The sequence below is a fragment of the Vulpes vulpes genome, chromosome 3 (assembly GCF_048418805.1).
Source record: "Vulpes vulpes isolate BD-2025 chromosome 3, VulVul3, whole genome shotgun sequence".
In the NCBI taxonomy this organism is placed as follows: domain Eukaryota; kingdom Metazoa; phylum Chordata; class Mammalia; order Carnivora; family Canidae; genus Vulpes; species Vulpes vulpes.
Window position 1 is genome coordinate 106,235,517 of NC_132782.1, and position 14,027 is coordinate 106,249,543.

A 14,027-nucleotide genomic window follows, 5' to 3' on the forward strand; every position below is an offset into this window, starting at 1 on the left:
TCCTTTGATTCTGCTTCTAGAACTCTATCCTATGAAAATAAACGAAAATCACTTTAAAATGTGTTGTGGGGCAGCCCTGGTGGTGCAGCGGTTTGGCGCTGCCTGCAGCCTGGGGTGTGATCCTGGAGACCCAGGATCAAGTCCCACGTCGGGCTCCCTGCATGGAGCCTGCTTCTCCCTCCGCCTGTGTCTCTGCCTCTCTCTCTGTGTATATGAATAAATAAATAAAATCTTTAAAAAATAAAAAAATAAAATGTGCTGTGTGCAGAGATGTCCACTGCATCATTATCTGCAAGGGCAAAAAACCCCACGAAGCGGCTCAGTTATCCGGTGTCGGTGAACGGCTTGTTACAAGGGCTTGCAAGCTGTGCCTAGGTTGTGACCTTTTCCAATGGTTTAAAAGTAATCAAAGAATATTTCACATGTGAAAAATTGGTGAAATTCATGTTGCATCGGCCAGCAATAAAGTTTTATTGGTACATGGCCACGCCCATTTGCTTACCGATCATCTTTGGCTGCTTTGGTCAATCCACGCGCGGCAGAGCTGAGTAGTTGTGACAGACCCTGTGATCGGCAACGCCCCAGGTATTTCCTATTTGGCCATTTCTAGGGAAAAAAAAAAAAGAATTCTCCAACTTCTGGTTTCGTGAACCACCTGAGATATCCTGTAACTTTAAAACCCTGTAATGAAGGAGATATTTTAATAATACTAGAAAATTCTTTGATAATAACATCTGTGAAGGGGCAACAAAAATTGGAAAAAAAGGGGATCCCTGGGTGGCTCAGTGGTTTGGCCCCTGCCTTTGGCCCAGGGCGCAATCCTGGAGTCCCAGGATCGAGTCCCACGTCAGGCTCCCGGCATGGAACCTGCTTCTCCCTCCTCCTGTGTCACTGCCTCTCTCTCTCTCTCTCTTTCTATGTCTATCATGAATAAATAAATAAATCTCTTAAAAAATGAAAAAAAGATGGGAAGGAAATGCACTGAACAGTAGTGGATCTTGCAGGTGTCACTTTTTTTGAGTAAGGTGGGGGAGGGGCCCATCTAAATGAATTGGCTCCTTTTTTTTTTTTTTTAAAGATTTTATTTATTCATGAGAGATACAGAGAAAAGCAGAGACACAGGCAGAGGGAGAAGCAGGCTCCCTGCGGGGAGCCCGATGCGGGACTCGATCCCAGGACCCCAGGATCATGCAGACACTCAACTGCTGAGACTCCCAGGCGCCCCATGAGTTGACTCCTTTAGGCGGGGCGCTGTCCTAAATAGACCTGCCGGTCCTCCCAGCTGCACCGTGAGGCAGGAACTGTTACCGGTCCCGGTTTACAGGTGAGAACACTGAGGCACAGAGCTGTTGAGTAATCTGCCCAAGGCCACACAGCTGGAAAGTGGCAGAGCTGGAATTAGGAACCAGGCGGTCTTGCCCTGGAGCCGGCCTTCTGCACACCGCTGCCTCTCACTCTTACGGTCTACACCAGGGGTCCTCCAGCGGAGGCGGTTTTGCCCCCCTTGGGGCCCTTCGGCAATGTCTGGAGCCATCTGGGTTGTCACCACTGTTGCTGGGGTTGCCACTGACGTGCAGCAAGTGCAGCCCCGCTCTGCTGGCCAGCATCCTCCGGGACGGCTCCTAGCACACAGACTTGCCCAGCCCGGTAGGGCAGGGGCATCTGGGGTTGCGGGACCCTGGTCTACACGGTAGTGGTTCTCAGAAGGAAATGCAGAAGTGTTTTCTTTGCTGGTTGAGTGGCCCTGGGTGCCCGCCTGGCATTCTCTGGCAGCTGACCAGGGCCGTCTGCTCACCTTTCTCCACAGCGTCCCACACCTGGGGCTGGCAGCTGTGCACAGAAGTCACCTGGCCGGCAGCTGGCCAGCCCTACCTGCTCTCAGGGCCTGTGTCTGCGGCTGTGACACTGAAGAAGCAGGATCGGGGCCTCCAGCGATACCTTCTGGAAGCTGCCTATACCTTCCACCCCCAGGTAGGCTTATCTTCCACCCCCAGGAATGGCCCCCTCTCTTTCCCAGCCAAGGGGTGGGTCTCCATAGGTCGTCTACCCTGGGATCAGGCTCGTGAGGACATTGTTGTTCCTCTCTGGGGCTGTTGGGCTGGGTTGGTCCAGCCGCGGTCTCCCTCCTGCCTCAGGACCCTTGCACATGCTGATCCTCTGTCTGTGGCCCTGTGGCTGGTTAACTCTGAATCAGTCTTCACCTGTCCGTTCAGGGGTCACCTGCTCAATGAAGCCTGCCTTCATTACCCCAAAGTGGTCATGTTCTTTTGTTACCTGCTCTAATAGCACCATGTTTATTCCCTTTAGGTCACTTTTATGGTTTTTTGTTTTTTGCGTTCTGTTTGGGTTTTTTTGGTTTGTGTTTTTTGTTTGTTTGCTTGTTCAGAGAGGGAGGGGTAATGGGAGCCGAGGGAGAGAGAGAGAATGTGGAGCAGGCTCCATGCCCCGTGCAGAGCCCAACTTGGGGCCCCACCTCACAACCCCGAGATCATGCACGACCTGAGCCAAAATCAAGAGTTGGATGCGTAACCAGCTGAGCCACCCAGCAGCCAGATGGGTCTACTGGAATCCCAAAAGGATCTTGTCCCTCCTCTGCTCTTCAGTGGCTCCTATCACTCTGAGGACACCCTGACCTGCTGGGCTTTCTGCCCCGTCTCTCTGATTCTCTACCTGTCTTACCAGCATCCACACACTGACCTTTTTTTTTTCTTTTTTAATGCCCCAGGACCTTTGCACTGGCTGTTTCCTCTGCCTAGAACACTCTTTTCCAGACAACCACTTGGCTCTTTCTCTCATTTCCTTCATTATCTGAAACACCACCCCCTCAGAGGCAGCCTTCCCTGACCACCCTTTCTGACCCCTTATCCCCCTGAGTTGGTCAGCAGAGTACCCATCCCCAGCTGCCACACCATCTATATTGTGTCTGGTGGCCCTTTGCTCTCCGTCTAGAATTCAGGTGTCACGAAGATATGGGTCTTTGTGCATCTAAAACTCCGTCGCCTCAACTAGCCTCATACACAGTAGTGACCCTTTATTGGTTGCGTAAGAATGTACATTGGGGCAAGGTCTCAAAGGGGGCCTGGGTCCTAGGCTATGTTTTCCTTGAAGCAGACCTGAGCCAAGGATTTAGGTAAAAGTGATTGGTTAAGAAATGGCCCCCGGAGGACCCAGTAAGAGTGTGGAGAAGTTAGGTTGGCAAGGGGAAGAACTGAGGGTGTGGTGTGGGGGATGTCAGGTGAAGTGTCCCCCGCCTGGTCCCAGGGCAGCCCTGGAGCATGGGCTACGTCTCAGAGTGAGGTCCCCTTGAGGCTGAGGTGCTGGGTATTTTTTCACTCCCTTGAGTTCATACAGGAGGGCAACCTTCTGGAGGCCCGGGTACCAGGTGTTACCTGCAAAGCATGTAAAGGCTGAGATGTAGGCACGTAGAGGGCTTAAGGGATCCGAGGGGGTCTGTGCAGGGTGGCCATGGCGTGTGCCATGCCAGGCAAACTGAGACCCTATCTATGCAGTCCCCAGTTGTCCTGCAGGACTTTGCTTTTCTCCATGTGCTGCTTGAGATCTCCAAACTCCTGGTTTGGTTCTTGTCTTGCGAGATCGAGGAGGAGCCTAAGGACTCATGTTTTTGGGTGGTGGGGATGAGGGTCTTCTCTTGGGAAGAGGGAGAGCCTTTGGAGCTGGATGAGGTCAAGACTGAGAGGTTCCCCGTGTTTCTAGAAGGACAGCTGGCTCCCTCTGGAAGCTTCAGCTCACCTCTTCATGGGCACGCCCGAGTCAGACGTGCCCAGGGACGTCGGGGTAGACGTGAGCTACAGCGCACCCCAGGGGAAGTTCCGGCTCAAGCTTCAGCATCCCAGGAAGAAAGTGCAGCTGGATGGTAATAAGGGGTCCCCCCGTGGCCATCAATGGGGCTCAGAGATCAGGAACCTGGTGGGATGTTGTCCCCTGGGGAACTCGGGGGTGGAAGTTAAACCTTGGTCCCTCAACTCTTGTTTTGTGACCCCAGGAAAGATCGAGACTCTCCAGAGTACCCGCGTCGGTCACCTGGAGCTGATTCTGGATGACAGGGACGTCTACTACATCAAGGTTTGCTCCCCATCCTCCGGTTTCTCATGTTGGCACCTGCCACCATCTGGGCTCTTCTGGCCTCAGTCCCACGGGCCCTGCTTGAGAGTTGACATCACCATTGATGTGTCCGTGGTTCTTCCCCTACGCCTGCCATAACATTTGTGACCTCTTGGTGCTCAGAAACGTATAGAGAAGAAAAAAGTGGGCTCGAATCTTACTACCATAGATGTCAAAAAATGGATAATCTCAGTAATACAGGAGCATGCTTGAAACTCAGGGGAAAGGCGCAAGTGAAAACATGCTACTCCCCAAATTTCCAGAAGAAATGGCAGTGTGAGCCCCAGGCAGTCTGTGTTAGTTCCTCAGGGCTACTCGACCTAAATTGGGTGGCTGAAACACCAGAAATTTCTCTCGCACAGCTCTGGAGGCCAGAAATCCCAAATCAAGGTATTGGCAGGGGTGGTTCCTTTGGAGGTTGGGAAGGAGACTTTCCATGCTTTTCTCCTCACTTCTGGTGGTCTCAAACGTTCCTTGGTTTGTAGCGCCTTTTACCCATGTCTTCACATTGTCTTCCTCTGTCTGGGTTCGAATTTCCTGTATTTATAAGGACACCAGTCATACCGGACCAGGGTCCACCCTCAGGGACCTTATGTTAACTTGACCATTTGCAAAGACCCTATTTCCAAATGAGGTGCCCTGCACAGAGGCTCATGGTTAGGTCTTCAGCACCTTTTGAGGGGACGTAATTCAACCCATGATGTTATAGATTTGACAACACCTTTTACTTTGAGTTTCATTTTTGTATCTGTTGATGTTGCCTGAAAAGATCATACCCCATTCTTTGTTGGCACTTTTCTTTCTTTTTCTACTTAAAAATCTATCCTGGCAAACTTTTCGTACCAGCACATGCTGGTGCAATTTACATTTTCCTTTGTTATAAAAAAAAATGATACACTTATTTAAATAATTCAGGGTTCAAAAGGTATGAAAAGGTACTGAACCGAGTGTCCTGAACCGTAGCCACCCCCGCATGTGCCTATTTAAATAAATTCAAATTAAAGAGAAACCCTCAAAAATAAAAAAATAAAAAATAAAAAATAATAAATAAAAAAAGAGAAACCCTCCCTTCTGCAGTGGCACTAACCACTTTCCAAGAACACTTCCCTCCTTGCAGAAAGTTCTGTTGGTCAGCATGGGTCTCGAATGAAAAGCTCCCCCTGCCACCCCTCCCCAGAGCCAGCCACTCTTACAGTTTTTTTGCGTGGGATTCTTCACAGATAGATCCTTAGCAGTGGAATTCCCAGAGCAGAGGGCGCATGGGTTTTTCTCTTGGAAACTACTCAGCAGGGCCATTGAATTCTCTGCGGTTGTACGAAAGCTTTGTGTCTGTCTGTCCCTCCTGCCGAAGAGAGGCTTTAGACCTTCCATCTAGCATTCAGGTCTAGTCCCAGGTCTGGGACTTGCACAAGCACAAAACGAGCGGTTTTAGACTTGCACCTGCCACGCAGCACACCTGGGCACCGGTGGCAGTGGGTCTGGCCTCGGTCTCCAGGGCCTGCTCAGGCCTAGCACTGGGAGTCTGCAGCGGGGGGGCTGGGATTTCTCTGCAAAAACACACTGTCCACTTCCAGATCCGCTTCCGTCCCCCGCGTGAGGAGAGCACCAAGTGTCAGGGGAGGGCGCCTTCCTCCTAAGGACCCAGCTGCCTGGCTTCTGAGGAGGCTACAAATCATTTCAGAAACTCCCAGGAGCCTACCAGCCGCCTCTGGTTGTTTGCTAAATGCACAAGTGCTAATTGCCTCCACTTCCCTGCAGACCTTCCTGCTGCTCTCCCCTCTCCCGAGGGCTGTCGGCAGCCCGCAAACATTTGCTTTCAGAGAACCTCCAGTCTGAGCTGTGTCAGACTCATTACAGCAATGGTAACAGCAGGGTTCTGGAACCTTCCAAAGCCTCTTCTCAGGAGGCAATGGGTGGCCATGGGCTCTCAGTAAGCCTGCAGGAGATGAGGACCAAGGCAGAGAAGCTCAGGAAGACAAAGCAGCGGAGCAGGGTTCAACTCAGCTCAGAGTTTGTGGGGTTTAAGAATGGTCTAGAGGAGCGCAGTGGGTTTCTGTGCTTCTTCCCCACCCCCCTGGGTGGGTGGGGGCAGGGCATCCCGAAGTCTCAGGCTGCCCCCCCAACCCGGGGAGCCCCAGTTTACCATCCACCTGGCTCACCGTGACTAGTGTGCCCTTCAACTGCTGCTAAGTGTCCTGGTTTGGATGAAATGTTCCACGATCATCCTATTCACGGGCTGCACTTTGCTCCCACCAAGCAGCCCTTGAGACAAACAACAGAAAACCATCCCCGAGACCCCCCTTTAAGTGAGAGAAGTAGGCCAGACTGGAGAGCCTGTATCTGTTTTTGTGAAAAGCAAGAGGGAGCCTGCAAATGTAGGCTCGTGCACACGTGTGTGCACATATGCACACACAGACACACACACACACACACACACACACACACAGACTCATATAGGTCTTTCCTGCCCTTGCTGGGGAGAAGACCAAATGTCAGGGAGAGGGCCTTCCTCCTAAAGCCTCAGCTCTCTTGAGGATGCACAAGAAGCTGGGCCCAGCGCCTGCCACTGAGGGAGATGAGGAGCCTAAGGAGGGAATGCAAACCTGTTATTTTTCAGTGTCTTCGTTTTTGTTTTCCCCCAACAACTAGTTATCAAGCACCTGCAATGTGCCAGGTACTCGGAAGGCAGCTCAGTGAAAGAGACATGCACAGTTTTCTCCTCTTGGAGCTTACGTTGTAGTGGGAGATGATAAGTGAAATAATCAAGCAAATTGTTCAGTTGATGGGTGAGAAAGGAAAAGGAAATCCTCGAGCTGGGGCACAGGGATCTGAAGTCATATGAGAAGAAGGGTCTGGGGGTTGGCTCTAGTTTTGTTTATTTATTTTTTAAATTTTAAGTAAATTCAATTTGCCAACGTATAGTGTTGGCTTTAGTTTTAAATAGGATGAGAAGGGAAGCCTGATTGAGAGTATAACTCTTAGCCAAGGCGAGAAGGACGTGCAGGAGAGAGCCATGTGGTTCTCTGGGGGAAGAGATTCTAGGTAAAGGGTGAAGCATGTGCAAAGGTCCTGAGGTGAGTTGTGCCCAGAGTGTTAATAGAACAGCACGCCGGGTCCTGTGTTTGGAGCAGAATAGGAGAAGGGACAGATCCCATAAGGCTTTGCCAACAAGGAGTCAGAAGAGAGCAAATTGTGACTATTGAAGAACAAAGGCAGAACAGGATTTAGAGAACGTGTAAAATAGTGGACAGTCGGGGAGCGGTGAGGTCATTTTTATGTCTTTGGGGTAAAGAGATCAGCTGGCGGTCAGCAGAGGTCTGTTGGGTTGGTCTACAGTTGGGAGCAGCTGTTAGGGATGACAGTTGCCATTGCTTAGGGATTCTCCAGAAAATCTCCAGTGCCGTGACGTAGTGTGTCTTGGACTGTCCGCGTGTCCTTTGAGTGGACTTTTACCCCGAGGAAGACGGGAGTGTAGGATCTTATGTTGTCTCAAAGGGGTCACTCTGGCCGCTGGGTGGAGAACAGACGTCAGGGCCAAGGCGGGAGCCTGGACAGCTGGCAGGAGAACATTGCAGTGACACAGATGCTGATGGCCAGGGCTCAAGCCAGGGTGGGGGTGGGGGTGGCCCAAGGGGTCAGGTTCCAGAATATTCTGCAGGGAGGGCTGGCCCGGAGCTGGCTGCTGAGAGCAAGGGGCGAAGGGGACGAGTCCTTTGCATTTACACCTGAACTTACCCCCTAGACTACCTACCTGGATGAAGAGCAAGTGTAAGAACTGGGAGAAGGACCAGCCCAGGGCCTGTCAGCTAAGCTCTGTCCTGTGTCCAGTCTCAGTTCTCGTGGGCAGAGCCAGGCCTGCTGGCCAAGCCCCCACCCCACACCTCGCCCAAGTGACGCTGGGGTCTTTCCAGGGACGGAGCAACCTGTGGCCAGCAGCTGGCAGTGAGGCCCAGCTGTTTGAGGCCCAGCTGGAGGTGAAACTGGTGACGGCGGGCAGCCCTGTGGTCCTCACTGGGAACCTCAGCCAGCAGGTGGGCAGCAAGTTGGCCTTCTCCGTCTCGCTGAGCAACCTGCTGAGTGACCAGGCCCACCTGTCAGGTAGGAAGAGGGGCCCCTCCTCCACCTGCACTGGGACACCGGGGTGGCTCCGTCGGTTCAGCGTCTGCCTTCCGCTCAGGTCATGATCTTGAGTCCCACATCGGGCTCTGTGCTGAGCGAGGAGTCTGCTTCTCCCTCTCCCTTTCCCTCCAGCCCGTACTCACTCTCTTTCTCTGTGTCTCTAAAAGAAGTAAATAAAATCTTAAATATATATATATATATTATTTTTTAAAAAAGGAAGAGGGACTCCCTCCTGCCACTCCCTGTCTTCAGTGGGCAGGCTGTAGGAGGGGGAGGGCTGATACCCCCCCCCATGGATCCCCATCCCCTCGACCTGCCAGTGTTAACCTCCCACCCACAGGAAAATCCAGGCCCCGTATCTGTGCACAACCACCCTTCAGACCCCCGAGGCACCCTCCAACACCGACTGCCCTCCATGAGCCCCCAAACAGCAACTTTCAGACTATTTTGATTCTGTACTAAAACACGCATGTGGCAGTGGGACCCAAATTGCTCAGGACATGGTTTAAACCTTGAACCCACTGCCTGGCCTGGGCACAGCCAGTCTGATGGATGCCTGCCCCGACGCCAGAGCTGGGGTGCGGCCCCCTGGCTACGCTCCCCGTGGGCTGTTCTGGGAGATTCCAAGGAATGATGTCAGGGGCCAGGGCTGCAGGCTACCCGGCATGGGCACCGTGGGCATTGTCAGGGCCCAGCGCTACCCATGTGATCCGGATAAATGTCAGGGTAGCAGACACAGGTTTCAGAAGGTGAGCTGTACCAGATGGCCTCCGAGGCACTGTCCTTTCTCATCTGTTCTATTGTGTTTTCTTCTATGTGATTTAAAAATTTTGGCCTGGACCCGCAAAAGTGCCTTTCAGGCCACCGACGGTTGTCACCAAGTAATGCTGTCAGTGCTCTGACACCAAAGTTCCTCGGCAGGGACTCGGGCATGGGTTGCATCAGGACCCCCCACCCCGGGGCCCCCTGGGAGGTTCCTTGCTCGTGCTGGGGCTGGGGTGTCCCCTAGGTTGTGGGCCACAGCCATGTGGCATCTGTCCCTCTCACTCCCTGCAACCCCCCTCCCCCCGCCCACAGTGCTGCTAGAGAGGAAGGCAGAGGACGGGCTGCAGGTGGTGACCCTGGGTGGCGAGCTGTCCGTGCCGGGTTCCGTGGGACTGCACGTCCTGGGCTCGCTGCAGCGGCACAGCCGCCTCTGGACCAGCTCCCTGAGGATCAAGTACGGCCTCTTGGGTACGGCAGTTGTGCGGGGCTGGGGGCGAGGCGGGGGGTAGCAGGACGCGCAGCATCTCCTGGGGCTCTGGCTCTGTGGGCTGAGGTGCCACCTTGTCTTGCCCTCACCACACTGTTCCTTAGCCACTTAGGGATCTCATTGGCTCTGAATAGAACTGGGCACTTAGCTGGGCAGTTAAAAAAAAAAAGTGTGTGTGTGTGTGTGTGTGTGTGTGTGTGTGTGTGTAGACCTGTCTTTTAAAACTCTCCATCAGTAGGTTCCAATGAGTGACACTAAGCAGAGGGGATCCAGAGCAGGGGTTTGAGGGGGTGCCAAGCTGTGCTGCACGCTCCCCTCCCTGGAATCGGGATGGAGGGCTGCTGGCAGAGGCTGGCAGGTGGCTCTGGGTTGCCCCGCACAGGTCAGGCGAGGCAGCTGGCACACGAGTGCAGCACCAGCCAGAAGCTGTGGGCACACAGTGGCTCAGAGGGGGCCTATGAGCTGGAGCTGGACCATGAGCTCCACTGCACCCAGATCCCAGTGCTCAGCCACAAGGTGGGTGCCCTGGCTGGGGGAGGGGGTGATCTGGGGACAGCCCGGAGCTCATCCTCACAGAGACTGGTTTGCTCAAGGTCGGGTGTGGGAACAGAGCTGGAATTGCAGCCTCAGTCTCAGGCTTCCGTGCTTTGGTTCCCTTGGTGTTTATTGAACATCTGCTATAGGTCCAGCCGTCTCAGAGAGGGCCGTGCTCACGGCAGCACTTGGTCTGTGCCATCCCGTTGCTGGGTGGGGGCACAGAGAGAGAGAGAGAGAGAGAGAGACCAAACCAGGGGAGCCGTAAGGGACATGGGTGGTTCAGGACAGAGGCTGAGCAAGCGTGACAGCGGGCAGTCTACTTTGGAAGGGGCAACGGGGAAGCCTTTGGGAAAAACAGATTTTAAGATGAAAATGAAAGCACGCAACAGTTCTGTTCCTATGGAAGCATGCTGCAGGCAGGGGGAATGGCAAGTGCAAAGGTCCTGGGACAGGAGGGAGAAACGGGATGATGGGAGCTAGCATTTCACCAGAGCGGCTGGCAGGGTGAGCGGGAGGGAGAAGCAGGCAGCCGCGCTTTTGTTAATCTTATCACACATTTGCCTCTCCTGCTGGATTGTCACCCCCATGAGTGCAGGGTCTTCTTGATTCTTTATCCTTGGGTGTCTGATGTCCAGTGCTGGGCAGAGTACTGCTTGGTACTTGGGAATAAATGAATGAATGCAGTTGCCTTGACCTGCTGTTCGGAGATAGGAGAGGGCAGCAGGACAGCAGGGGCAAAACCCTGACCCACTTAGATTCTATCCAGGGAGCCAGAGGCTGCTGTGGGAGAGGCGGGGGCAGGGAGTTGTGGGTTTGTATGAAGCGGATCAAGAGTCATTTCCCCATGGCTGCTGGCTCTTTCAGCCCCTTATCAAGGCCTGGAGCAGGATGCGGGCGGGCCTGAGTCCCTCACCTTCGGCTCAGGATTTAAGGGCTACCAACAACACAGTCAGGAAGATGAACCATATTCTGATGCACTATTTTACAAAATCAGAATCCATGCAAAAAAAAAAAAAAAAAAAAAAAGTCACCTCCTTCAGTACTGTCTTCCCAGGGAAGCAAGCCTGCATCCCCTAGGGTGGCGGCGGCAAGGAAGCCCAGGGACGGGGCACACAAGGCTTTCTCGGGCATCTCCTGGGTCGGGTGTGTCTCCAGGCTCAGCTCCGGCACCAGGAGGGCTTGGGCCACCTACACTCACAATTGGAGGTGAGCTACGGGGAGCACTGGAATGAGAGCAGAAATAAGAGGCGGCTCCGCATCAGCCAGACCTTCCAGAACGACTCGGGCCCGGCCCTGAGCAATTACTTCACGGAGGTAAGCCCAACCTCTGCAGAGCTTCAGCTTGCGGGGTGGCAGCTGGGCCTCCCGCCCGGCCCCCCACGTGTCCCTGGAGGCCTTGGTTGCAAGAATGCTGGAGCTAAAACTCAGCGTGGTGACCTTACCCCCTCCCACCTCCGGTCCTCGTGTCCCAGGGGGGTCCAACATCTGCTGGCCTGTCGAGGACTGCTGGGGGGTGGGGGTGGGGCTCATCTGCAAGGATCTTTGCCATCGGCTATGTGCCAGGGGGCTTTCCTGTGGGTTTTTTTTTTTTTAAGATTTTATTTATTTATTCATGAGAGACACACAGAGGGGGGCAGAGACACAGGCAGAGGGAGAAGCAGGCTCCTTGCAGGGAGCCCAATGCAGGACACGATCCTGGGATCACGCCCAGAGCCAGAGGCAGATGTCCAACTACTGAGCCACCCAGGCATCCCACCTGTGGTTTTTGATGGTAGCCATACTAATGGATGTGAGGTGGTGCCTCATTGTGAGTTTTTTTTTTTTTAGGATTTTATTTATTTATTCATGAAAGATACAGAGAGAGGCACAGACATAGGCAGAGGGAGAAGCAGGCTCCGTTTGGGGAGCCTGATGTGGGACTCGATCCTGGGACTCCAGGATCACGCCCTGGGCTGAAGGCAGGTGCTCAATTGCTGAGCCACCCAGGCATCCCCTCATTGGTTTTTTTTTTTTAAGATTTTATTTATGTATTTATTCATGAAAGATACACACAGAGAGAGGCAGAGACACGGGCAGAGGGAGAAGCAGGCTCCATGCAGGGAGCCCAACATGGGACTCGATCCTGGGACTCCAGGATCACGCCCTGGGCCAAAGGCGGGTGCTAAACCCCTGAGCCACCCAGGGATTCCCCTCTCATTGGGGTTTTGATTGGCATTTCCCTCAAGAGTGATGCTGAGATCGTTTCATGCCCTTGTCTGCCATTGGTTTATCGTCTTTGGAGAAATATCTGTTTAAGTCCTTGGCCCATTTTTGAATCCGGTTGCTTGCTTTGTTGTTACTGAGATACAAGATTCTTTACACACTCTGGATATTAACTCCTTGTCAGATACATGGTTTGCAAATATGCTCTCCCATTCCACGGATTGCCTTTTATCTGTTGACAGCGTCCTTTGACATGCAAAAGTTTTATGTATGCAGGTGGTCTGATCGAGCTCTTTTTACTTTTGTGGCCTGTGTTTTGGGCGTAACTAAGAAATCCTGGCCAAATCCAATGTTGTAGTTTCTCCCCTCTGCTTTCTTCTAAAGATCTTCTAGTTTCAGTGCTTAACATTTAGGCTTTTGATCCATTTTGAATTAATTTTTGTGTGTGGTATATGGAAGCATCCAGCTGCGGTCTCTTGCCTGTGGATGTCCAGTGGTCCCAGCCCCATGTGTCCGACAGACTGTGCTCTCCCCACAGTCGTGGAGTGGGTTTGGCGGGCTTGTGGAAAATCATTTGATCACAAATGTGAGAGTTTATTTTGGGGCACCGTTCTGTTCCATTGGTCTGTATGTCATATTTATGTCCCCGCCATACTGTTTTGATTACTGTAGCTTTGTGAGACCTCCAACTTTGTGCTGCTTTTTCAAGATTGTCTGGGCTGTTCGGGGTCCCTTGAGATCCCATAAGAATTTTAGGATGGATTTTTCTGTTTCTGCCACACACACGGAAATGCCATTGCAATTTTTTTTTATAAATTTATTTTTTATTGGTGTTCAATTTGCCAACATATAGAATAACACCTAGTGCTCATTTGAAAAACATTGCTGATATGGATGGAAAGGCTATCTCGTTATTTGAATTTGCATTTCCCTGATCACTTAATAAGGCTGAGCACCATCTTTTCTGTATTTCTTCTACCATTGCATTACCCTTTCCATGGACAGCTTTTTTGTATCGTTTGACTTCTTTTTTTTTTTATTTAGAATTTTGGGGCACCTGGATGGCTCAGTGGTTGGGCATCTGCCTTTGGCTCAGGTCATGATTCTAGGGTCGTGAGATTGAGTCCTACATCTGGCTCCTCGCTGGGAGCCTGCTTCCCCTCTGCCTGTGTCTCTGCCTCTCTCTGTGTCTCTCATGAATAAATAAATAAAATATTAAAAAGATAAAAATTAGAATTTTGACTTGATAGTTTTTTTTTTTTAATTTTTAATTTTATTTATTTATGATAGTCATACAGAGAGAAAGAGAGAGAGGCAGAGACACAGGCAGAGGGAGAAGCAGGCTCCATGCGCCGGGAGCCTGATGTGGGATTCGATCCCGGGTCTCCAGGATCGCGCCCTGGGCCAAAGGCAGGCGCCAAACCGCTGCGCCACCCAGGGATCCCTTGATAGTTTTTTTTAAATATAATTGTAGTACGTGCATTATGTTACTATTCTAAATAGGGAAAATTTCTTATTTCTGGAAAGCATCTGGTCCCAAAGGTTTAGTGAAGAGATTAAAGATTGGCAGAGTTTCTGCAAGCCTTTTGAAGTGTGGCAGGCACCATGCTAGGTTCTGAGGAGATGAGTATGAGATACTATTTATCCTTAAGAAGTTGACAGTGAACAGAAGAGGAAAGGGCAGAGAGAGCAGTGATGAACCATTTATTATTGCCAGGCTATGTTTCAGATATGTTGTTTGTATTATCTCATATAACCCCTGTGACATAACCACTATCCTCACTCTGCAGAGGGG

The 14,027-nt window shown here is 52.0% G+C and overlaps 1 protein-coding gene across 1 annotated transcript in view; it reads left to right on the forward strand.

Moving 5' to 3' along the window:
• LOC112923224 (uncharacterized) overlaps positions 1–14,027 on the forward strand; it is a 141,960-nt gene that overhangs the window by 40,748 nt on the left and 87,185 nt on the right. Inside the window, exons 23-29 of the mRNA XM_072753850.1 lie at positions 1,808–1,971; positions 3,715–3,874; positions 4,004–4,083; positions 8,034–8,220; positions 9,319–9,474; positions 9,876–10,009; positions 11,186–11,344. Coding sequence (XP_072609951.1) covers positions 1,808–1,971; positions 3,715–3,874; positions 4,004–4,083; positions 8,034–8,220; positions 9,319–9,474; positions 9,876–10,009; positions 11,186–11,344 — 1,040 coding nt within the window. The remainder of the gene's footprint in view (positions 1–1,807; positions 1,972–3,714; positions 3,875–4,003; positions 4,084–8,033; positions 8,221–9,318; positions 9,475–9,875; positions 10,010–11,185; positions 11,345–14,027) is intronic.